The following is a 26,230-nucleotide window of genomic DNA, read 5'->3' as shown; positions in this document are numbered from 1 at the left end:
AATAAACTTGATGGATGTGCGCACCTGTCCAAATAATAATAATTCCCTTGGGAAACCACAGAAAAGGTAAAACTAAAAGAAAACCAAGTAAAAAGAGAAAAACAAACTATTTTATGATACCTAGTCAATATCTGTATACAAAAAGTAAGCTATAAGTGATATACTTATTTAAAGTGATGCAGAATTAATTTGTGCGTGTTTCTTTAAAAAATAATCAAACTCGTTGGGTCGAGCATTATTAGTTAATACTACTATCATTTGTGTGGGCATTTTGTTTTGTGTTTAGTTTATATTTTGATTTAAGTTCTGTTGACTTGGGCTCTCATATTGGCAATGTTATCTGTATATGTTCTGTGTGTCTGTGGAGCTGATTCAGTCATGTCATGTGTGGTGTTGTGAGTATGTTAGTTATTGTCCCCCTGTTTTCTTGTGTGTTTAGCTAGAGTCAGGTAAGTAGCTAGGTGTGTGTTTGGCTAGAAGTGTGTTTAGCTAAAATCTATGTTGAGCTAACTAGCATGCTTCTAGCCATAGCCCCTTTGTGTCTCTAGCTTTTCTGTGTTTTCTGCCTCCCTAGTTTCCCAGTGAGCCTAGCCTTTGAGTGTCCCCTAGCCTAGCCACTGGGTATCCTCCACTTCTGTGTCCTAATTCTTTAGTGTGTGTTGAGCTATTAGGTAAGTGTCGCTTAGTGCATGTTGGGCTAAAGACATGCTTAGCTAGGTGAATGTGTAGCTGACTGCCATGGTTAAGTGCCCTTAACATGTTTAGCTAAAAGCCATGCCTAGCTGATTGCCATGTCTTTAGCCCTAGTCCCGTCTCTCTCCTTGTCTCTCATCTCTCCTTGTCTCTACTTGTCTCCCGTCTCGTCTTGTTGTGTCCTGTTTGTGTGTCCTGTTACGTGTTTCGCCACCGGACGTGCGTTAGGCGTCCTTCTGCCTGTGTTTCGCCACCGGACGTGTGTTAGGCGTCCTTCTGCCTGTGTTTCGCCACCGGACGCGTGTTAGGCGCCCTTCTGCCTGTGTTTCGCCACCGGACGTGTGCTAGGCGTCCTTCTGCCTGTGTTTCGCCACCAGACGCGTGTTAGGTGCCCTTCTGCCTGTGTTTCGCCACCGGACGTGTGTTAGGCATCCTTCTGCCTGTGTTGCGCCACAGGACATGTGTTACACTGAAGAAAAAAAAAAAAAAAAAGTCTGTTGGATTTATATGAGAATTTTGTACATCAGTTGCACATATTTAAATTATGTTTGCTTCAAATTACTAATGTTTGATAAATGTACTAAGTTTTTATTAACAAAACATGTTAATATAAATAACAAGATTTAAGCTAAATATATATAAAAAAATCTTATGTTAAACAAACATGACTTTCTTGTTAATCTAATATTTTCATCCACTATCTGAACTGCTTATCCTGTTCAGGTTATCAGGGGTTGGAGCCTATTCTAGCTGTCATTATGTGTATTTATTTACCATATATTGAAACAACAGTGGTTTAGTAAAAAAAAAAAAAAACACTACTGGGTATCTATCTGTAGATAGTGTAAACCTATCTAGGTCAATCACGTCTTACACTATAAAGTTGAAATCAGCAGCATACTTTGTTTTAACTCTAAGATGACACGACCAAAATGTGTAACATCACAATAACATGACAAACAAAACAGTTCTTGCAACAGAAGGACTATATTCAGTCATCTGGACACTTAACATGGGACTCCACCGAACACTCTGCCTTTTGGCTCTACAACCACAAAACAGATGCTACATAATCAGCATACCTTGAATCATATAACTGTACTGTGTTCCTTTAAGAACCATTTATACAACAACAAAAAGGGTATTTCAAAGGCTTTTTGACAGAGGAAATTTCAAAACAAGCAGGCCCCATAAGGCGATTGCAATAAACATGTTAGAAACTTAAAAAAAAAAAAGAAAAGATTGCAATAAACATTTAGAACCTAAAAAACAAGTTTTAGGAAGCAAGTGTTTTATACACACACACACACACACACACACACACAAAAAAAAAAAAACATTCAGTGTTGTAAATCTATCAAATGACTCTCACCTCTCAATATCTTAGTATTTAAATTAAAAACTGCCCAAACAACAAACCAAAAGCATAAAATAGACCAACCCCAACACAGGAGTGTGTATATTCCAAAAACATTTAAATGCATAACTTTTAAATAAAAAATCACCATATACGTCCTCATAAAAAAATAAATAAATAAAAAATAAGAGGGGGCAGTCCTTAAGCATAGTTTCTCAACTCACAGCTTTTCTACATTTAAATGAGATGTTAGGTAGCACACACATTATAGTGTATTTAATAAGTAAAATATGAAATATGCTTGTTCAAAAGGTGTCTATCCAGACAAGAAATCCACAATTTGTTCTGATCATGTTGGACAGATTGTACAATATTTTCCTATGTTCGCTTTTTTGAAAAAAATTACTATTGTTCTTTCATTGCACAAATTGTGGATTACATGTCTTGTTGTTCACCTTTGGACAAGCATGTATAGAATACACTACAACTTGTATGCTCCCTAAGATAATCATCAAAAAACAAACTAAGAGGAGGCAGTATTTAAGCATAGTTTTCCTCAACTCACAGCTTTTAAATAAAATTTGAGGTACTGTAGCATACACATTGTAGTGTATTCAATAAGTGCTTGTTCAAATGTGTCCATCTAGACATGTAACCCCCAATCAGTGCACTGAAAGTGCAACAAGAGTCCATTTTTTCCACTTTACCATAACCTGCGAACAGTTAACTGTTTTTGAGATTTTGGGCTTTGTTGGAAAGTGCGTTTCCCTCGAGCTCCATGACAACTTTCTGCAGAACTTCGAACGTATACTTCAGCTCAGAAGGGTAGTTCAAGTTCAACACATACATCAGGCCAAACAACATGGCAGTGGCTAATGCAACATTATCCAGATCTTGTAATACTTGTAATGTCCTCTGGGGTCATTTACACAATAAAACAAAATTTGTTATGGTACTGGTAATTAACAAATTTTGAGAACCATTTTGAAAAATATAAGATTACAATTGATCTGACATGTCACTAATGGTTGTCATGAACAAATGTAAAATCACAATTAAAAATACAGAAATCTTGTACTGATGCGATTACTTACCATGTACTCTCTAACCAGATTTTGGGGGTCCTCATTGAGGTACACACACACAGTCCCTTGAGAACACACTCTCTTGCAAGACCAACATCATTCTCCTAGTCAAGAAAGAAAGTCATCAAACTAGAGTACAATATTTGTTCTTCACTAAAATGTGTACACTGAAAAATACTTTTTTTTAAAGAATGCATTCTTACTGCAGATATGGGGTCCATAATGCTTTTTAGTTTTCGTCCAATTTGGTCTCCTCTTTTCCCAAATAGCTTCAGGAGTTTGTCAGAAAGGACATCTAGCTGCAAAAGAAATCTGAATTGTAGAGGCATGGTGGTAATGCGCTTAAATTCGGCATTGATCTGAAACAAGAATAAAATAAATAAAATTACAATAAAAACATAAGTTACCAGGAACATTAGTGAGGTAGTTTGTAGTGTCTTGATTCCATAATTGATAATTTCTTTACTATTTAATTACCCACCTAATAGTAAGTCTGGTAAACTCTAATCATTTTTTGTTGTAATTGTTTAATATTTACTGCAATTGATTGGCACCCTGTCCAGGGTGTACCCCGCCTTGTGCCCCAAGTGTCCTGGGATAGGCTCCAGGCCCCCTACGACCCTAAATACAGGATAAAGCGGTATAGATGATGAGTGAGTGTTTAATAATTTGCTTGATATTTTTGTGGCAACATTTTTTGTAGTTATTAATTCATATATATACTCACCTAAAGGATTATTAGGAACACCTGTTTAATTTCTCATTAATGCAATTATCTAATCAACCAATCACATGACAGTTGCTTCAATTAATTTGAGGGTGTGGTCCTGGTCAAGACAATCTCCTGAACTCCAAACTGAATGTCAGAATGGAAAAGAAAGGTGATTTAAACAATTTTGAGTGTGGCATGGTTGTTGGTGCCAGACAGGGCGGTCTGAGTATTTCACAATTTCTACGGTAAACAAAGAATGGTGTGAAAAGGGAAAAACACCCAGTATGCGGCAGTCCTGTGGACGAAAATGACTTGTTGATGCTAGAGGTCAGAGGAGAATGGGTCGACTGATTCAAGCTGAAAGAAGAGCAATATTAACTGAAATAACCACTCATTACAGCCGAGGTATGCAGCAAAGCATTTGTGAAGCCACAACACGCACAACCTTAAGGCGGATGGGCTACAACAGCAGAAGACCCCACCGGGTACCACTCATCTCCACTACAAATAGGAAAAAGAGGCTACAATTTGCATGAGTTCACCAAAATTTTACAGTTGAAGACTGGAAAAATGTTGAGTCTGATGAGTCTCGATTTCTGTTAAGACATTCAAATGGTAGAGTCAGAATTTGGCATAAACAGAATGAGAACATGGATCCATCATGCCTTGTTACCACTATGCAGGCTGCTGCTAGTGGTGTAATGGTGTGGGGGATGTTCTCTTGGCACACTTTAGGCCCCTTAGTGCCAATCGGGCATCGTTTAAATGCCAATGGCTACCTGAGCATTGTTTCTGACCATGTCCATCTCTTTATGACCACCATGTACCCATCCTCTGATGGCTACTTCCAGCAGGATAATGCACCATGTCACAAAGCTCGAATCCTTTCAAAATGGTTTCTTGAACATGACAATAAGTTCACTGTACTAAAATGGCCCCCACAGTCACCAGATATCAACCCAATAGAGCATCTTTGGGATGTGGTGGAACGGGAGCTTCGTGCTTTGGATGTGCATCCCACAAATCTCCATCAACTGCAAGATGCTATCCTATCAACATGGGCCAACATTTCTAAAGAATGCTTCCAGCATCTTGTTGAATCAATGCCACTTAGAATTAAGGCAGTTCTGAAGGCAAAAGGGGGTCAAACACCGTATTAGTATAGTGTTCCTAATAATCCTTTAGGTGAGTGTATATGTGAGTCAACAGAACCCGCTGATAACATAAGCACCTTAATATTCATGAAATATACAATAGGCAGCAATAAACATGGAAAAAGGAACAAAATTAACAGAAATAATTCTTAAACACATCAAGCAAATTTCATTAATCACATACCTCGCTCACTTCAAAATGTCCTGGCCACCTCGCCTGGAAGTCTTCTATTATAGGTGTGTCACGGACCACTTCATGTCTCCTATATGCAAATGTCTTTTCCATTTTCATCCTGACAACCTTCCTGTTGTTCCTCCTCTTAACATCTAAAAGAAGAGCCACTCTAACGCTCTCAAGGCTCTCCTCAGATTCTCCAGTAGGAAAGGGGGGACAGTAGTTCACTTCAGATCGCCTTGGTCTTTTTATGGCAGATGCAGCACTTGATTTGCCTTCAGGTTTGTGCTTGGGAGAGTTAACCATCACCTTGGGGCACCCCAACTTTCTCACCTGAGTGCGGTAGATTGCCATTTTATTCTTCAAGCTAGCTTTCCATCCAGAGTATCCAGTAAAAGAGCCCTTTTCCTTCAAGCAGGGATGCTTTAGCATGAGGCCCTCTCCAACAGTGTTAAACTCTTTATCAGTTATATAAACCTTATAGCGGACTATTTCTTGAACCAAGCCATCAAGAATGTTTGACTTCAGTTTAGGATCTGGAATAAGCAATGCACCCTTTTCTCTGTATGCTGCATTGCCTCGCTCTATTTTCAGCTCAGCATCATAACTAAACTGAGGAACTGTCACAGTACGTCAGATTTCGGCCATAACATAGCTCCTCCAAAAGTAATCAAAGTTACTCCGGTTCCAGCTCCGCGCCGCCTCTTGTTTTTTGCTGCCTCAGTCACAGCGCAAGCTCACCTGTTGCCGATTTGGATTAATCAGATCCGCTTATTTAAGACGCTGCAAGACGCATTATTATGCCGTTCATGCCAATATTCTCGCGTTTGTTTTGTCATTTGCTCACAGTGTTATTGATCCTGTTTTGTTATCAACCTCGTCCTTGCCTAGCGATTTGGAATTACTGCTCGTTTTGGATTACCGGCTTTTGACTTCCGCATTGTACACTGACCACGAGACTGCCTAGTGATTTGGAATTACTGCTCGTTTTGGATTACCAGCTTTTGACCTCCGCGTTGTGCACTGACCACAAGACTGCCTAGCGTTTTGGATTTCTTGCATGTGTGGAGCTACTGCACGTCTGGGTTACAGACGTCACTCCCAGAACCATCTGAAGCTTCTCCGCGCATTCACAGAGACTGTAAGTGCCCACTATCTATAATCTGGCCAGTTATGGCTTTAGCAGAAATTACCCGTTTGAGATCTGCACTGGAAAGCCAGGGAGCTCTCCTCGGCACGCATCAGCAAGACATTCAGCAGGTCGCTAATAACCTCAGAACTGTAACTGACTCCCTTGCCTTCCTAACAGCTCAGATTCAGCAGATGCAGGCATTACAGACCCCAGCTCCGCTAGCTCCTGTTGCTACACTTCCCTCACCTCATGAGCCACATTTCCCCGCCCCACCCACTTATGATGGCGACCCTAATACCTGCCGCTCCTTTTTATCTCAATGCTCGCTACTTTTGAATTACAAGCCTCATCTTTTCCTACTGAACGATCTAGGGTGGCATACATAATAACTCTCCTTTCTGGAAAAGCGAGAGAATGGGGGACAGCTATATGGGACGCACAAGAGGCCTGCTGTGCCAACTTCAGGACATTCACTAATGAAATGAAGAAGGTATTTGATCGCTCTTCTTCTGGACACCAGGCAGCAGGTCAGATTCTAAATCTCCACCAGGGATCTCGCTCCGTTTTCGATTACGCCATTGAGTTCCGCACCGTGGCAACCTCATGCGGCTGGAATGACCAAGCCTTGTTTGACGCTTTTTCTTCATGGACTTTCGGACCTAATTTACCCTCCAGCCTTCAGGACCTCATTGACCTTGCTGGACGCATCAATGATTGCAAACGCATTAGACAACGAGAGCGAGGCCTGGACACAAGGTCATTCCAACCACATTTACATTTAGGCATTTGGCAGACGCTCTTATCCAGAGCGACTTACAAAAAGTGCTTTAATGTTTACATCATTAAATACATACTTACACTAGGTTAACTAGGTTAATAACTAAGTGCCATTAGTCCATCACAACACAACCATTAGTCCAACGCATCTAGAGGAAGTTCATTCCACCACCTAGGTGCTAGAACAGAAAAGAGCCTGGATGAATGCCGCCCTCGATCCCTGACAGATGGTGGGATGAGGCGAGCAGTGCTGTAGGATCGGAGGGAACGTGGTGCAGTGCGTGGTGTAATTAATGCAGAGAGGTAAGTGGGTGCTGGGCCATTTTTAGCTTTGTAGGCAAGCATCAGTGTTTTGAATTTGATGCGGGCAGCTACAGGAAGCCAGTGCAGGGAGCGGAGGAGTGGGGTGGTTTGGGAGAACTTGGGAAGGTTAAAAACGAGACGTGCTGCTGGATTCTGGATCAGTTGCAGAGGACGAATCGTGGACAGAGGCAGGCCTGCCAGGAGTGAGTTGCAGTAGTCCTGTCTTGAAATAACAAGGGACTGAACAAGCACCTGAGTAGCCTGTGAAGAAAGAAATGGGCGAATTCTTCTGATATTGTAAAGAAGAAATCGACAAGAGCGAGTAAGGTTAGCGATGTGTGGGGAAAATGACAAATGATTGTCCACGGTTACCCCAAGATTGCGGGCGGTGGCTAAAGGAGTGTTTTGGTTGTTGTCCAGGGATATCACAAGGTCTTGACCTGGGGATGAGTCACAAGGGATAAACAACAGTTCGGTTTTACTGAGATTGACCACCAACAACCACCAACCCCTCCTTGTCCTTCAGAACCTCCTGCTGAACCCATGTTGATGGACCATACTCGAATTTCTCCAAAAGAACGCCAGCGACGACGGGATGAAGGGGCCTGCTTCTACTCCGGTCAGTCCGGTCATTTATTGCGGACCTGCCCGCTAAATGGCAAGGCCCCTCGTTGACGCTGGGAGCAAAGGGGGGCCCAAACCATGTGAGTTTCCCAGATCACCGTTCTTGTTCTCCGGTGTCCCTAATTTATGATAAGAAGCCTTACACCACCCATGCCCTTGTAGACTCCGGCGCTGAGCAAAATCTGATCTGTTTATCTATGGTTAACCTCCTTAAAATTCCCTCTCTATCTTTGGGCCGCCCATTCTCCGTCCAAGCTCTTGATGGAAGTAACCTAGCCCCAATCACGCACCAAACCGCCCCAGTCATTCTTCCCGCTCCCTTGGAGAACACAAGCATCATGTACATCAGGTACTCCAAAGACTCTTGGAGAATAAACTGTGAATTTCACAGCAAGTCCACATCCTTTCTGGGGTTTGTAATCTCTCCCTCAGGTATCCAAATGGACCCGTCCAAACTCAAGGCAGTCATAGAATGGCCATGGCCCACTTCGAGACAGGGACTCCAACAGTTCCTGGTGTTTGCCAAGTTCTACCGGCGATTCATCAGAAATTATAGCATGGTGGCAGTACCCCTCACTACCCTTACCTCCACAAGACTTTCTTTTCAGTGGAACCCTCAGGCTGATAAAGCCTTTTTGGATCTGAAACACCGCTTTACCTCCGCCCCCATCCTCACATACCCTGACCCCTCCCTTCAGTTTGTGGTAGAAGTAGATGCATCGCTATCTGGAGTAGGAGCTGTCCTCTCTCAAAGGTCCCACAGGGACAATAAGCTCCATCCTTGCTCCTTCCTCTCTCGTCGCCTCTCTCCGACTGAACACAACTATGGCGTTGGAGACCGTGAACTGCTGGCCGTTAAGCTGGCCCTGGAGGAATGGCGTCATTGGCTGGAGGGAGCGGAACATCCCTTTCTGGTCTGGACAGATCACAGAAACCTTGAGTACCTGAGGTCAGCCAAAAGACTTAATTAAGGTCACTTTTTTTTTTTGAGATTTAATTTTACGCTTTCTTATCGTCCTGGGTCCAAGAATGCCAAGCCTGACGCCCTCTCCCGCCAGTTTTCTCCCTCCCCAAACCCTTCTTCTCCTGAAACCATCCTTCTACGCCACTGTCTTGTGGCTACAGCTCGTCTTGACGTTGAGAACCAAGTACTACGAGCCCTTGAGCAAGAACCTGGCCCCAGCAATGTTCCACAGGACAAATTCTTTGTTCCTGCCTCCATACGCTCCTTTGTGCTAGAATGGGGTCACAGCTCCAAACTTGCGTGTCACCCAGGGGCCAATCGAACCTCATCCCTCATACACCAACACTTCTGGTGGCCAACCATCAAGTATGATGTGAGAAAGTTTGTAGCATCTTGCGACACATGCATCAGAAATAAAACTACCAACCGTCCCCCCGAGGGTCTTTTGAGGCCCCTCCCAACTCCACACCGACCATGGTCACACATTTCTCTCGACTTCGTTACCGGACTCCCCCCTTCGGAAGGAAATACTTGCATCTTGACAGTGGTCAATCGTTTCTCTAAGTCCGCACACTTTGTCCCCCTACCCAAGCTACCGTCTGCCAAGGAAACAGCGGAAATTCTGATACTTCATGTCTTCTGACTTCATGGCCTCCCGGTGGACATAGTGTCTGATCGGGGCCCTCAGTTCTCTGCACAGTTCTGGAGGGCCTTTTGTGGACTCATCGGCGCCACACCAAGTCTTTCTTCTGCTTTCCACCATCAAAGCAATGGGCAGTCTGAACGTCTTAATCAGGAACTCGAAAAAATACCTTAATTGTATGACATCACGTGACCCCTTTTCATGGAGCAGAATTCTACCCTGGGTGGAATATGCCCACAATTCCCTCCCCACCTCCTCCACTGGTATCCGAAGTGCTAAAACTAGTGCCCCTTTCGGAGAAGCTGGCAGCGTGGAAGCTACTGCCAAGCATATCTCCCTGGGTGTTAAAGACTGTAGAAAAAGGCTACAGGATTCAGTTTGCACATCGCCCTTTGCGTTTCAACGACGTGATTACCACCTCCGTGATACCGGAAAGGGCGCATCTGTTGACTCTCGAACTGCAAGCATTGCTGGAAAAAGGGGCCATAGAACAGGTTCTCCTTCCAGACATAGAGTCAGGCTACTACAGTCTATATTTCCTGACTCCCAAGAAAGACGGGGGGCTGCGTCCAATCCTAGATCTTCACGGACTAAACCGCTATCTCAAAAAGTACAGATTTAAGATGTTGACTGTCAAAAGCATTGTTTCACAAATTCAACCAAGGGATTGGTTTGTGACAATAGATCTGAAGGATGCATATATTCACATAGAAATTTTGCCACAACACAGGAAGTTCCTGAGGTTCTCTTTCGGGGGAAAAGCCTACCAATATCGGGTCCTTTCATTTGGTCTAGCTCTATTACCCCGCACATACACAAAGTGCATGGATGCAGTCCTGGCTCCCTTGCGACTCCAGGGCATCCGTATTTTAAATTACATAGACGACTGACTCATTCTGGCCCAGTCTCAGGAGCTAGCGCTTCGACATCGGGATGTCGTTCTAGCTCATCTTCATTCATTAGGATTAAGACTCAATGCCGCGAAAAGCATTCTCTTTCCAGCTCAGAGGACAACATACTTGGGTGTTTTTTGGGATTCAATCGTTATGTGGGCACAGATGTCTCCTGCCCGTATCGAATCCATTCTCAATGCCCTGAAGGAAATCAGGCTAGACCGAAGAGTGACTGTACATCACTTTCAAAAGTGTTTAGGCCTCATGGCATCTGCATCCACGGTGATACCTTTGGGCCTTCTGCACATGACAGCTTTTCAGTTGTGGCTAAGAGCCAGGGGACTTCATGCAAGGGCCAATCCCCGAAGGCAAATAAGGGTTACGCGCAGAGGACTTTGTACCCTTTCTACATGGTTCAGACCCCGGTTCCTGACTTTGGGTCCCACTCTAGGCCCGTCTTGTCGTCGCAAGATGCTAACGACAGACGCTTCCCTCACCGGCTGGGGTGCGGTCTTGGATGGCCATCCAGCCCAAGGGAGCTGGAGAGGCCATCTTCTCGCATGGCACATCAAATGCCTCGAAATGATGGCTCTATTTTTGGCCCTACAGCATTTCCTCCAGCAGATGAGAGGCTACCATGTTCTAGTGGGGGTCGACAACACATCGGTAGTCTCCTACATAAATCGCCAGGGCGGACTTCGCTCGCGCCGCTTGAACAAGCTAGCGCACCAGGTTCTGCTTTGGGCACAGAACAAGTTCCTGTCCTTCAAGGCGATTTACATTCCAGGGCAAGACTTATCGTCCAGACAAGCTGTGACACATGGGGAATGGAAGCTCCATCCTGAAGTAGTCAGTCAGATCTGAGAAAAATTCGTTACAGCAGAGGTGAACCTCTTTGCCTCCCAAGAGACAGCACAATGTCCCCTCTACTACTGTCTGACTCATCCAGCTCCCCTGGGTCTGGACGCCATGGCCCATACGTGGCCCAAATTACGCCTTTACGTATTTCCTCCGATAGCTCTGCTACCGGGAGTCCTGATGAGGGTCCGTCAACAGCGTTTGCGCCTCTTATTGATAGCGCCCTGTTGGCCGACCAGAGTGTGGTTCTCGGACCTAATATCTCTCCTCGACGGCTCACCATGGGTGATTCCAGTGAGGAGGGATCTTCTATCTCAGGTGCAGGGGACAATATTTCATCCCCGGCCCGAGCTTTGGAACCTTCACGTTTGGCCCCTGAACGGGACCAACTAAGTCAAGCTGGCCTTTCAGCCAGCATTATTGACACTATTTTAAATGCTAGGGCTCCCTTTACTAGAAAAGGCTAAGCCCTCAAATGCAATGTATTTGGAAGTTGGTGCATGACGAAGCAGGTGGACCCAGTTCACTGCCGAATTGCTTCAGTACTGGAGTTCCTGCAGGAAAAGTTGTCCTCGGGCTTGTGCCCTAGTACTCTCAGGACGTACGTAGCCGCTATTTCAGCCTGCCACGTTCCTACTGATGGGGTAACAGTGGGAAAGCACCCTTTAGTTGCCCGTTTCATTCGTGGAGCTAAACGGTTGAGGCCACCCACTAGAGCCACTGTCCCGTCATGGGATTTATCTGTCGTGCTCGAAGGTCTAATTGACACCCCTTTCGAACCTCTAGAGTCAGCGCCTGTCAGGTTTCTGACCCTCAGGATGGTTTTTCTGATGGCCATTACCTCTCTGAAGAGAGTTGGAGATCTGCACGCCTTGTCAGTCTCCCCATCCTGCCTAGACTTTGCCCCTGGGCTAGTCAGGGCTGTTCTGCATCCTCACCAGAACTATCTTCCGAAAGTTCCATTCTCAACCATGCACCCTGTTGTACTTGAGGCCTCCTGTCCTCCGCCTTTTACAGCTCCGGAGCAGAAGAGACTTCACTTACTGTGTCCAGTACGTGCTCTTCAGATTTACGTCCACTGCACCGGCCAGTGAAGTAAAACAGAGCAACTCTTTATATGCTATGGGGGCCGCAACCGGGGGGTATCCGCCACTACACAGACTCTGTCACACTGGGTGGGGGATGCTATTGCCCTCTCCTATGAGGCGCGTGGGCTCACTTCGCCTCTAGGAATTAGGGCTTATTCGACCAGGGGGATTGCCTCATCTATCGCTCTGGCGAGAGGTGTTCCCCTGCAGCAAGTGTGCGACGCGGCAGGTTGGTCCTTTCCGCACACATTAGTTAGATTTTATAGCCTGGATGTGTCTGCTACTCCGGGGTCACGGGTCCTCGAGTCAGCTTCCCTGAGATAGTTCTGAGACCTCCTCGGTCTTTGTGCGCACACGCTACACAACCCAGGGGTCCAGACACTTGCAGTGCGGCGGCGTTGGTATTCTCGTTCCCATAGCGTTTTAATGCAGCATCGAGTGTAGCCTTTGAAAGGGAACCTCTCGGGTTACTTTGCTGTAACCCTGTTCCCTGAAAAGGTGGGAACGAGATGCTGGGCTCCAATGCCGCACTGCTCACGTGACCGGACGTCCCTTCAGACAAAATCAATCTGATGAATGTTTCCGGTTTACTCCTATTTATAACCTGCAGGTGCGTCTCATCAGATTACGTCACCTGACCGAGGTTATATAAGCCAAAATTTGGCGTGTTTGATACACACATGCTTCACAACCGGCAACACGAAAAGATGTTCCCATAGTGTTTTCACGCAGCATCTCGTTCCTGCCTTTTCAGGGAACAGGGTTACAGGGTTAACCCGAGAAGTGTACCACCCACACAGCATTTGCACAATGAGGAACAACTTCTCACTTATAACACACGTTTGATTTCAGCAAATTCTGGTAGTCCACTTAATGATCCATAAGCAACCACCATACCTTTGCTGTAGGCTATGCCATTACTTAAGGCAGCCTTAGCCAAGTGCACTTCAGATGTGTTGGGGTATTTTGACCTAACGGCCTGAGCCACGTCCTCTTTTAGAACATCAAGTGGGACTGTGGATACATTAGATACATCTAGGCTTGATTTACCATAAGATGATGAGTTTATGTGGAAAGCGATCATCAGCTAATGTTTTGAAGCCAATTTTAGAGGTATGTTCTTAAAGCAGCTGGTGTGTTTTACAATATGCTTAAAGAAACTATGTTTTGCTTCAAATCCATTTGTCCGTAGTATCACCAGAGGGCCAAAAAACCTTATCATCTGAGGATAGTGTTCAAGATAGTGGTGCTTAGGTAAAAGCCTGGCATCAGGGAACAGTTCTTGGTACCTCTGTCTGTGCTTAATTATTTTGCTTTCAAGATATGAAATGGATTCATCATTATGCACTGGAGCAACCACTAACTCAACAATATCTTTTAAATCCATCAACACAAGCCATGCTGGCTCTTTCTCTGGCACAAAATGTCCAATCAAAAATGGTAGAAACCTCAGCAAACTTCAATTTTCATGGGCATTGCCACCAATAGTTTTTCGACCAAATAAACTCTGTGGCACGACATGTGGTTTATTTGTTTTGTCTGACTATTTATATAGGAAAGATAATATAGCCTGATTGAGGTCATCTAATGTAAATAATTTCTTTGATATTAGTGATACCAAGCAGTAGGCCAGCTCATCTGGCACAATACCCTCGAATATATCATGAGCAACTTCAGGAATAAAACCAGAAACAACATCAAAATGAGACAAATCCTTGGTAAGAACACATTCTTCCTTAACTCCAAAACAATTTTTGTGGGGCATTATTCTCAATAGCTGCTCTTACATGATCTGCATGGACCTCTTTAGATCTCAGGCTGAAAGCACCAGATGCAACACAGTGAAAGCCAATATCACATCTTTTTGCAATGCAAAACTGCCAGAAGAAATCAGTATTTTAGAATCTTGCAGGAGAGGTTCTAAAACTTTGTCATAACCGTACACTTTTACATCATCACTTTTGCAAAGTACTGCAAGATAAATAGATGATAAAGATGAGTGAGAACCTGGTGGCAAATTACCCAGTGTCCAATAAACAACGCAAAGCTTATGTTTCTTCCGGGAAGTGCCTACGGGATTGCAGGTCTCTAAATCATCAATGTAAAGACGCAATGTTATTCTTAACTCTTTGCTATTCAAAAAGCTATTTTCTTTATAATGTAAACCATCTTCAGGTCCCCTTAATTCATAGGATGAGTCAATTTCAGTATCCTGCTGTCCTGTGTGATTTTCAATAACCTTATCAACATTTGTTTTGTTATTTAAAATTTGCTGCTGGGATTTTAAGATCGGGACATACTGAAAGGTGCGCTTGTTTTTATGATCAAATATGTAGGTAACTGGTTCCACAACACAGAATTGCTCCTTGTAATATTGTTTACGTTAATAGGAGCTGCTAAGAGGACCACCTTTGGGATTTGCCTTTGAAATCAGGTTAGACGAGCAAACTGCTGTAGTGATTTCTGTAACTACAAAGTCATCAACTTGAACATTGTTACAGTGAAGAATATCACTAACAATACCTTTAAATACTGGGATTGATAAAGAGCATAGCAATTAGTTAAGTTCTTCGAAAATTCATCAATAGCTTTACCTGGCACATGGATTAAACATTCCAACCTCAATAAGGCTACTGCAAGCTGCTTCTCAATTAGATCTGGGAGTTCCTTGTTTTGACCTTTCCAATCTAGAGATGTACTGGGCGCTTCCTGTTCTACACATTTCTTGTCCTGGCCTTCTGCAAATTCTGACTCATCTAATGGTGGAAATGCTACTGTAGTTGTTCTCACAATACCAGGTTTAAAATCAGTTAGGCTGTAAGGTGTGTGTTGATGACTCTTATGAGATTTAAAAGTTCCATAAATACAGGTTTCAAAAGAACAGCCAACAAACATGCAAAACACATTTTAATTTCTTTTCAGATGTGAATTGATATGAAAAAAACACTCTCTTTCATTAGCTAGATTCTTGCATGGACATAAATGACAACTAAATATTTAATAAATAAATAAATAAATGCTAACTGTTTTTGAGTCTGTGTGGAATGCACTCTACTGTGATGTACTATCAAAGAATTCCATGTCTTAAATGTGCACGGGCTTCCAGAATATGCACATGGATATCGGCTGGTGCGACCAAAATATGGATATTTGCGTTTGTAATGGTTAAGTACTTGAACTGTTGAAATAAGCGTGCAAATAAAAAAATGGCGGGCATGCGATAATCCACTGCTGTAGCTTTCCCTCCAGTTTTCAGTCGATTGGGGCGGAGTTTCCAGACAAAATATAACTATTTTCAGTGTTGTTAACATGACTGACATTTGTTGGTTCCACATCCGCCTAAATTGAAGGAATTTTAAAAGACTGATACATGATTAGAAGGAGAACATAAATCGATTATAAAGCATAGATAAGCTGCACATTTGTGAAGTATACAACCCCCCTTATCCCTTTTTTTCAGTGTAGGCACCCTTTAGCCTGTGTTTTGCTACCAATCTTAAACGTAGTGTAACAGGTATTAGTGCCTGTTGATGTCCCTTTGTCTGTGTCCTGCCAGAGAGCCCATGTTTAACCCCATTCTATTAAGTATTGTTTGAGTTAGTTTGTTTCTTTGTTCGTTTTGTGTCTTTATTATTTCTGTGACAACCTTTATTAAAAGACTCTTTTTGCTCAACTACCCCTCTGCCTTTGTGCCTGCCAATACACCCGATTCGTGACACTCCTTTGCAAATCTTATCATGTTTTACCATAAATGAGAATTTTTTGGGAGAAAGTGCATTGATTTACCATTCTGACTTTTTGCTTTTATTAGGAATGTGGTGGCACAATACTAAACAAATCTGGGGAAACTGTAACATTGCGACAAACAAAACAAGAATGCTGAAGCCTCTGGCTCTTTCCTTCCCTGTGTGTGTATGTGCATACACATGTGTGTGGGAAAGGAACCCTCTCTACGACAAGAATAGCCTACAGTAAACAAATTATTAGCGTTATGTGATATAATATAATTGACAAGTTTCTGTTACATGTACTACATGACATAAGCGTGATATATAAATAAAAATGAACTGGCATTCTCAACACAGAAATGGGGGATCACCTGCTTTCAGTGCAAATACTTTAACCATTTCACCACATGGGAACATATGGAATTTAGTGACTAAAATCTCCTTTTCACTCCCATGTACATTCACCAGTGTACATGAATACAACATTTACAAAACAAATGAGAGGTACTAGTGTAAATGCACATAGTGTTCATATACGTAGCTAAACATTCTAACACACTATGTTAAAGAAAAAAACACACCTCTAAATGACTCATGACTTCTCAAAAGCATTAATGTACTATAGCCCATACTGTACGTAGCTGAGTTATTTATTTACATTGCCATAAAGCAGGGGGCTAATTAAAAGGCTTCTACTGTAAAGGACACAAATAAATATATAAACAAAATAGTAGTTATTATAAGGATTTTAGAAAAAGAGTGCATAAGTGTCTTTTTTTTTATCTTACACAGGTTGTCCAAATAATGATTGGTTTTATGACTATATTGTTTGGTATCGTGATGGGAGTCCTTTCTCAGACCTTCAGCGTGTTCTCTGGGGTTCTGTTCTGGGGCTCACTGTTTGTAAGTTTTCTTCTTATGTTTTTTTTTTTCATTTTTAACTTCAAATGTACTGCATGTATACAGTAAATAGAGTAAAAATCTGCACTTACAGCACATCATCGCTGGTTCTCTGGCTGTTTCAGCGAGCAACAAGCTTCATGTCTGTGTGGTACGTAATCACCAACAGCAGCTTTCAAAATGAAACATAGATTGCAAATAGATTGCTTTTCTGTTTGTCTTATGTTTTTTGGAACAATTTTCTGAGGTAGTTTTTTACACTCTCTGTTTTTTTTTTCTTTTATGTATTTCCTAAACTGATTTAACTTGATTCTGTGTTTGCCTTTTCAGGTGAAGGCCGCAATGGTGCTGAATATCTTTAGCACATTAGCTGCAGGAACCGCCATCATCATGCTTTCTCTGGATTTGGTGACACCTCATGCCTGCTACTACATTGGTTACATTTATAGATGCATATATAACTCTGCAGAGGTATGACTTATCAGTTTATTATCATATAAGTGTGAAATGTGGCAAGGGTAAAAAACAAACAAGCAAAAACAAATACCATGTAATAAAGGGTTAACAAATGTACATTAATAATTTTAAGGTAAAAACAATGAAACTATTTCCTGAATATTTTAAGACAAAAACAGGTTTTGTATGCGTAGCTGTATTTTGTATTGTGGATCTTTTTTTCAGAGCCGTACCAAAGGAATCAGTGGAGTTCTGCTGATTTTCTCTCTGCTCCAGTTTGCCGTCTCTATTGCAGTTTCAGCCTTCACTTGCAAAGCCACCTGCACCGATCAACAAACTGTAAATAATTTTTCATTAGTAATTTATTCACCATTTGTTTGTTTTTAAAAGAGAAATGTTTCATTTACATGGGGAACTGGCGTGAAGTGTAGATAAAGTGTCAACTAAAGCCTGTTTGTTTAAAGAGGACATAGAAGTGTATGTGGAGTAAAATGCAGGCTTAAATCGGGTAGTGAACTGTTTACAGTGGTAATGGAATTTAGTTTGTTAGTGGGCTTTGAACCACACATCTTGGTGTTAAGAGTGCCCTACCCTGTCAGTGTATTGTATCTGGAGTGTGACTGGGGCATCTGAGGTGTGTGTGCTAACATGTGACCAAAACAAAAAAGTGACACTGTGTCACAGTCAGGCCAGGCTCAGAAACAAATCAGACTCAGCGACCTCTATCACCAGAATACTAATCACCACCACCTGAAGCCAATCAACCAGAACACATAAAGACCACGCACCACGCCTCAGTCGTCGTCCGAGCTCGTACATACGAGGGTGGACTCATCTCATGATCTTCCGAATGAAAAGAGAAAGACTTGCCTGTATACTTACCTGTGTCTCTGTTTTCAGAAGCTTTCCTGATCACCGTCCCTGGACGAGGAAGCGCCGCAGTACCGTGGTGCGTGGGTCTCCGCCGAATCTCCTCGACACCCGATTCGCGCCGGTACGGCAGTACTCTCTTGGGCACTACATAAAAGGACCAAGTCACCGTGGGTCGTAACTAGTAACAAGTAATTCTCTGAAACCTTCCTCTCGGTTCCTACCGATGCTCTATAGCCATAGCCTGCCGCTAAGTACGCTAACTGCAAATAAAACTACTCATCTTGAAACTTACCTCTGTGTGAAGTCCATCTTTGTTACACACTGCAGGAACCTGCAAATAAAGAAGGTGTTTCTTATTAGTGTTTCTTGCTTCTCTTTTAACACTTAACCCCTCCCTCTTTTAACCTATCAGTTCCTTCTCCTCTCTTTTCACCCCTCCTCTTTCAATTCTCATTTTTACCATTTCCTTTTTACAGTCCCTTATCAGACTGGTGTGAAGCTGCTCTCATACATGGTGCAGAGCCAGTGTTAGGATGACAAGTGATGCATTAGAGGCTGAGAATCTAGGTGAAACAAGGCATTCTGCACCGAGAGACATAAAGAACAATGTGACAATAAGCTTTTAATGCAAGATGCAACTTATAAATGGTTTAAATCCTTATTACTAACAAATGAAAGCCAAACACAATTGATACTGTAAATGTTCAGAAGAAGAGCAAACAGGATACATACACCTGACTGCAAGTGTGGATGGGCAGTTTAGAGCAAAACAAAGCAAGTGGTGTCCAACATGGCAAATTTCACAGAAAGCACTTTGCTGTGATGTCACGATCCCAAATCTTATAAATATGTGAAAGTCAGGGTAATTTGAATGAGATGTGCGTTATTAAACTGTGTTTATGATCATGTGCGAACTGGCAAATTTCTGATCTCTTAGTAGAAACCATCTGGCTTTCTGACTCATAATTCTGACTCAGAGAGGTGATTTCTTGTGAGCTTTGGTCTTTTAAACTTCTTCCAATGACGTACCCAAGGTAATAAATAGGAACAAGAAATAACAGCTTTATTTATTGCTAATAATTAATCTCTTTTTCTGTTTACCTGCTTAATACTAAAATACTTTATCCAGTGAAGTGTTCATTTGCCGTAATGGGACTCATAGCGTATAGCATTCATAAGTAAAAGTAGAGACTCCCTAGGGCAAATGTCACTCAAGTAAAATAAAAAAAGTCTTCCATTTACATGTCTACTTGAGGAAAAGTACAGAAATACCTTTAAATTTACTTAAGTATAAAAACCTATATCAGGTCACAGTAGTCTTTTTCATAGTAAAGCTCTCTCTCTCTCTCTCTCTCTCTCTCTGCTTCCCGGGTGTGAAGGTGCTTTTTTTTTTTCATCGCTGACTGCAACCAGATTTGTTTTTTATTTCAAATTTCAATTTTATTTGTCACATACACAGTCATACATAGTACAATATGCAGTGAAACACCTGTAACATTTTTAGTCATATCTCAAAGGATAGTTAAGTCATTTATTCCCTCCACAATTATTGGCACCCCTGGTTAAGATGTGCTGAACAATTTACAGTGTAAATATAATTATTGTGTAATTATGAAGCTCTGTCTATGTGTTGTACAGCTGAACATTATCAATGTGGTTCCAAACACTGCGAGTGGCGGTTCTGTGGTCAGTTCTATTCCAGCTTATCAGACACAACCGGTAAGAAAAACCTGCAGGGTGCTGTCATGAAACTCCACCTCAATAAAGAGCTCAAAGTCAAATAAAAAAAATGTAAAGAAAAAAATAATAATAAAACAATGTATATAAAAAAGTTTGTTGGGTTTTTGATCGAATAATGTCAAACCATTCAGGTTTAAGTAAAAAACCCAATTGGAGATAATTGCATACATATTATTATTATTATTATTACAAACAACAACAACAATAATAATAATAAAAAATAATAAAAAATTATCAGCGCATTTGTGTTTGTTAAATTACAATTTTAACCATTTATTTACTTTACTAGGTTAAATTCATACTGTATTTCCAATGCCAAAAGTTTTTTCTTTTTGTATTTTTCTATTCATCCTTTACCAAACATGTGTTTTACAAGGAGTCAGTACAATGGGCGCCGTGGCCATGAGAAGTCCACCAATGGAAAATCCTCCTGCATACTGTGAGAAAGGCCAAGCATACAACTGAGGATAATTCTAAATAAGAAATTATTCTTGTTAATAATTTTAACATTTTTCACTTAACTCAATTAAACTCTAGTGCTATCTACACATCTCACTGATGACCTTAACAACTACAGTAATCACAATTACAATCAGGATATCTTATGAACACTTAGATTTTAAAATGTTTCGAAAAGCACTCTTAAAAAAATTAAACAAGTTTGAATTCTCTCTCTCTCTCACGCACGCATGCACACACGCACGCACGCACACACACACACACACAGGTACACACATGCAAATACAAACTCAGGAAATAACAGTGAGGGTGGCTGCAGCATTCTTTTTTTTTTTTTTTTTTTCTTTCCCCACTATCACAGTTTCACAGATTTGTTTAGTAATAAACTGCCACTTTTCTAATCAAAGCAAAAAGTCAGACTGTTAAATCAATGCATTTTCCCCCAAAAAATTCACATTTCTTTGATAAAATATAATATACGTGCTTTCTTTTTGTATACAGACATTAACCAGGTATCATATAATAGCTTGTCTTTTGCTCTTTACTCTTTTTTCTCTTGCTTTTTGCTCTTTTTTAGTTTTGGTTTCATCTTTCTTTAGTTATTCTAAAGAAAGTATATAGTTTTGTGCTCTGGCCAATAGAGTAAGCTAGAAGATATATCTTGCTTATCTTGCTGACATTTTAACAGAATTGTGTAAGTTTAATCCTAAACTATGTTTTCAAGCCCTTTACTGAACACTATCTAAGCTGGTTACTCCAGTTGTGATACATAAAAATTAGCATTTTTGTCACTATAAATCCATGCTGCTGGAAAAGTTTATTTTAGGGGAAGCAGCAATCCTGGTATTCTAAGGGTTAAGGTACCCTAAGGGTTCCCTCTTTCCAACTATATCATGGATTAATAATATTTATTTTTTAAATATTATAAAATGTAGATTTTTTCCCTTGTATACAAATTCACACTGGCTTTATCTCTGCAACTGGTCATGATACATTATTAAAATTCAAAATGGCATTGAGGTTGAGGTTACTGAACTAGGAATCTTGAAATACTTAAATCTTACTCAAATCACCATATCGACTGGACCAGAAGCTTCAAACAACACTATATTATCAACAATACTATTTGCAAGAATATAAATCTTATTGAGCAAAGTAGATCGACCATACCTGTAAAGAACAAATCCAAGGTAAGACAACTTAATGCCTGATGTGGCAATTCTGGTACGACGAGGGGCTGTTGGAGGGGCTAAATCCTGTTTTACCCATTACTTCAGTTGCCGGATCCACCTGCTAGTATGGTCAGGTTTAATGTGGAGATGTAACAGGCTTCCCCAAAGTGTTTAGTCAGGTCCTGCAGTCTTGGCCCTGGGTAACTATAAAATTCTGAGACCTAGTTTAGCCTGTATAAGTCATTCTGAGACCTAGTTTAGCCTGTATAAGTCATTACCTCCAGCCAGACTTGGATACCACCACAATGGGGCTGGACTAGAACATGTAACTTTTTTGATAAATTCCTTCTGCAGCATTCGGGACACCTTTTAACAGCCTGACAGCATCTGGGATCCAGTAGAGCCACCTCTTATGAGGGTAAAGGGAATACATCTGAAAACAATTTTTCCAGTTCTCCTAATTCTTGATATTATGTATGGGTCAATTCCTTTTCCCCATAAACTTGGTCACTCTTAAGCTGTCCTGACGAAAGAGCAGCATACAGGGTTCTATCATCTTTTAATTAAGTTAATTAAATTTACTTAATTTTAGTTCCCTACTTGGGAACTTTGCTGGTTGCAGTCAACAGATCGATTAGCCGACCTACCTAAGTATGGATCTTGCCAGTGAGACAGAAGCATCTGGCAGCAGAAGAAGGACACAGTTTGGCTTGTACATCTTCCATGTGCGAACAATGAACAGGTGCATTGTGGTTGATCCCAAGTTCTCCCACACTCCCAAGTTCTCCCACACCACACCACTCCTCCGCTCCCTGCACTGGCTTCCTGTAGCTGCCCGCATCAAATTCAAAACGCTGATGCTTGCCTACAAAGCTAAAAATGGCCCAGCACCCACTTACCTGTACCTCTCTGCTCTAATCACACCACACACTGCACAACGTTCCCTCCGATCCCCCAGCACTGCTCGCCTCATCCCACCATCTCTCAGGGATCGAGGGCGGCATTCATCCAGGCTCTTTTTTGTTCTGGCACCTAGGTGGTGGAATGAACTTCCTGTAGATGTCCGTACAGCTGAGACTTTGACTATCTTTAAACGACGACTCAAGACGCATCTGTTTCTCCAGTACTTGGACTATCCACCCCCTCAAAAAAAAAAAAAAAACTCTTCCCAGTTGTGTTGGACTAATGGCACTTAGTTAATAACCTAGTTAACCCAGTGTAAGTATGTATCCAATGATCTAAACTTTAAAGCAGTTTTTGTAAGTCGCTCTGGATAAGAGCGTCTGCCAAATGCCTAAATGTGATCCGACCCTGCATCTCTTTTACACTCTGTAATTGATAGATTGTAGGATAGATAGGCTTTTTAACATTGTCCAAAACAACCTTGAAAGTGCAAACATAAGACCTCGGGTATCACCCAGTCTTAGGACCTTGGTAGAGCAGAGGATTGGGCAAGCGAATCCATACTCACCTTCTTTAGTAGGATGGTGATGAAAGCTCAACCTAGTTACCAGTAAGACTGGGAGGTAGAGGTTGCAGCAAATTTTAGTCAGATGTAAATTTGTTTGATGTAATTCTTAACTATCTTCATTCGTGCAGGCATGGCAAAAGTGCATATATCAGCAGGAATAGGCCAGCAATAAACTAAATAGAAAAAAAAAATCCAAGACAAAGATTAGCAAACTAATCAAACTTAACAAGGTAAAAGTGAATATGGAACATGGCTATGGTGCAGTGTACAGTGTATGCTGGGACCTGGAACTACCTTCAACATAAAAGTCCAAACAAAGAAGTTCATGGGCACAAGACCTCATGGGCACATGAGAACAGGCACAAAGTTATTTAAAAAATAAATTATATGTTTAAAAATGTAAAAGGTTAGAGTAGGCTTAATGCCTAAGTCTAATAACAAATATAAAATAGTTCCAGATTAAATTGGAATTATTAATATTATTAATCTCTGGACTGCTGAGGTGATTTAAATCAACTGGTGGGTCCTACACATTTAGCTTACATCGTGTCTGATATCCAGGCCAATTTTACCTTTAGCAGATCTTTAAACAAAAGGTGCTCCTCTTACAGAATAAACATACTCTTAGTCATATTTATGTTGCAGCGACAACATTGCAGACAGCTCTGTTGGGAAATATTGGCACAACCAAGTACTCTTTTTCCTGTGGGTTAACCCTCTTCCCAACCCTTAGTGGTCGGCTGTACACCTGCAAGAAAACTTTGTATTTGGACGGGGAAAAAAAACAAACAAAAAAAAAAAAAAACTTGTATTTGTTTCTGTTAACCAAAAAAAAGGGCTTAAAATGCTCTGTTTTTTTTATCATACACATAATGTAGTACATTATGCAGAATCTGTAAACGGTCTACTTTTATTTATATTGAGTCCCAATATAAACAAAACATTTGTGCTTTTGTAAACGAAAAGGAAATCAACCAGTGTGCACTTTCAGGCATCTCAGGCCGCACAAATATGTTTCTAAAACAAGTCTCTAAACTGAACTGAAACTCAGTAAAGACATAAGAAATGTATCTATAGAAAGCTTAAATTGTCTACCTTTAAATGAAGTGAAAACAAATATTATTTGTTAATGTTATCTGTATGAATTAAAGGAGAGGTACAATCTTTCCGCCACACTTCATTATCTGATAATGACCTGAGACAGGACACGCCCACACGCTATGCACCAGGGGAAACAGTTTGGATAATCGACATGTAAGCACGGACAGATTCATTGACTCTTCTGTGTGTGTGAAAGACGGTATGTGCTGTACAGGTGAGGAAGCTCTTCAGGAGGTTATGGACAGTGAGGAGGAGTTTAACTTTTCCTCAGCACAACAGTGCAACAGCGAATGGGTGCATTTTGAACATTGAATTACTCCAGGTGATTTACCTGGTCCTTCACGATCCTCCTGGCCTTGGTCCAGCACCGCTTGCTGTAGATTGAGGGCAGGTCAGGCAGCTCGGTGTGGATGATGCACTCAGCTGATCGCACCACCCTCTGTAGAGCTCATCTGTCCTGCATGGTGCTGTTACCAAACCAGGTCGTGATGTTTCCCATCAAGATGCTCTCTATGGTGCAGGTGTAGAAATTCCTGAGCACCTTAGAGGGCAGTCTGAAGTCTCTCAAGCGTCAAGGTGGTAGAGACGCTGTCGGGCCTTTTTTACCACACTGTTGATGTGACCATGACAGGTCCTGCGTCATGTGAACACATAGAGAGAGAGAGCTTATACAGTATTGTGGATTACTACTACCACTACTATTATTAATAATAATTGTTGTTATGTAAAATAAACCCATATGTCTAAATCATTCCAAAATCAGCCAATGCTGAAACAGATGGCATAACAAATTAAAATGGAAAATATTTACAGTATGATCAAAGGTGTAATGATATTACTTGAAGTACAAGAATGTATACAGTATGTGCACGTGCACATTATACACAGGACTTTGATCACCTACAGGATACTACTGTATTTTTTTTTGCTCTAGTTTCATTTGGTTTTAACCTCCATGTTGTGTTCATTTGTGGCTCACACTCATAATGACCTCCCACTTCCCCTGTTTATCTCACCATCAGCCGGTTTGCCTGTGTACACTTGCATGTTCCAGGTATAACATTTTTTCATATCACATTCTGCCCATATTTTTATATATTTAGATGGTTTGTTTGGCATATACTGCTTAAATGGGCATCGTCCCACAAAACCCACGATATGCTCAGTAAAAGTGATGTCAGTACCTGGTTTGTAAATGATTGGCAGGTACTTCTTCCAAACTTACAAGCTTATTTTGATGACTTCGGGCTGCTCTTGTGTGGTGGTCAGCAAAGTGAATCACACATGACACGATATGGAAGATCTTGCACAATGCAAAGACATTACAGCATGAACAATTGCCTGACCAGTGTCTGCATCCTATAAGCTGGATGCAGATCAGTTGCGGGATCTGTAGACACCACACAAAATCAACACATCCACGTACAGTAGGCTTCAATATTCACCGGAGGTTGCAGGTTGCCATAATATCCAAAAAGGGGCATAAGAAGTGTGTGTGTGTGTGTGTGTGTGTGTGTGTGTGTGTGTGTGTGTGTGTGTGTTATTGTATGTGCACATGCACATGTGTCTGCTTAAAGACACCTGTGTGTTTAGGTGTGGGGAAGGAGTGTAGAAATGTCCTTGAACTCTGTTTTATACATTAATTGTAGTCTTACATTTGCATTTACATTTAGACTTTAGGCATCTTACCGTACCTATTAATTTCCAATGACCGGACGTTTTTGACCAGGAACACCATGAATGTATAAAAGTTCCATAAAACACACAAACTTGTATTAAAATATTTCTAATTCATTTTGTGTGTTTAAATGCCATGTGCGAACAAATTTATTAACCTCATAAGAAATGGATAAAATTTAGTAAACATTTTAA

At 41.5% G+C, this 26,230-nt stretch overlaps 1 protein-coding gene across 1 annotated transcript in view; it reads left to right on the top strand.

Moving 5' to 3' along the window:
• Positions 1–26,230, top strand: part of LOC128526728 (membrane-spanning 4-domains subfamily A member 4A-like) — a 32,720-nt gene that overhangs the window by 4,665 nt on the left and 1,825 nt on the right. Inside the window, exons 3-7 of the mRNA XM_053498862.1 lie at positions 16,979–17,089; positions 17,181–17,237; positions 17,417–17,557; positions 17,768–17,881; positions 20,054–20,134. Coding sequence (XP_053354837.1) covers positions 16,979–17,089; positions 17,181–17,237; positions 17,417–17,557; positions 17,768–17,881; positions 20,054–20,134 — 504 coding nt within the window. The remainder of the gene's footprint in view (positions 1–16,978; positions 17,090–17,180; positions 17,238–17,416; positions 17,558–17,767; positions 17,882–20,053; positions 20,135–26,230) is intronic.

The sequence above is a fragment of the Clarias gariepinus genome, chromosome 6, assembly GCF_024256425.1.
Source record: "Clarias gariepinus isolate MV-2021 ecotype Netherlands chromosome 6, CGAR_prim_01v2, whole genome shotgun sequence".
NCBI classification, from domain to species: Eukaryota; Metazoa; Chordata; class Actinopteri; order Siluriformes; family Clariidae; genus Clarias; species Clarias gariepinus.
Note: the sequence above shows the minus strand (reverse complement) of the source record. Positions and strands in the feature narration are given on the sequence as shown.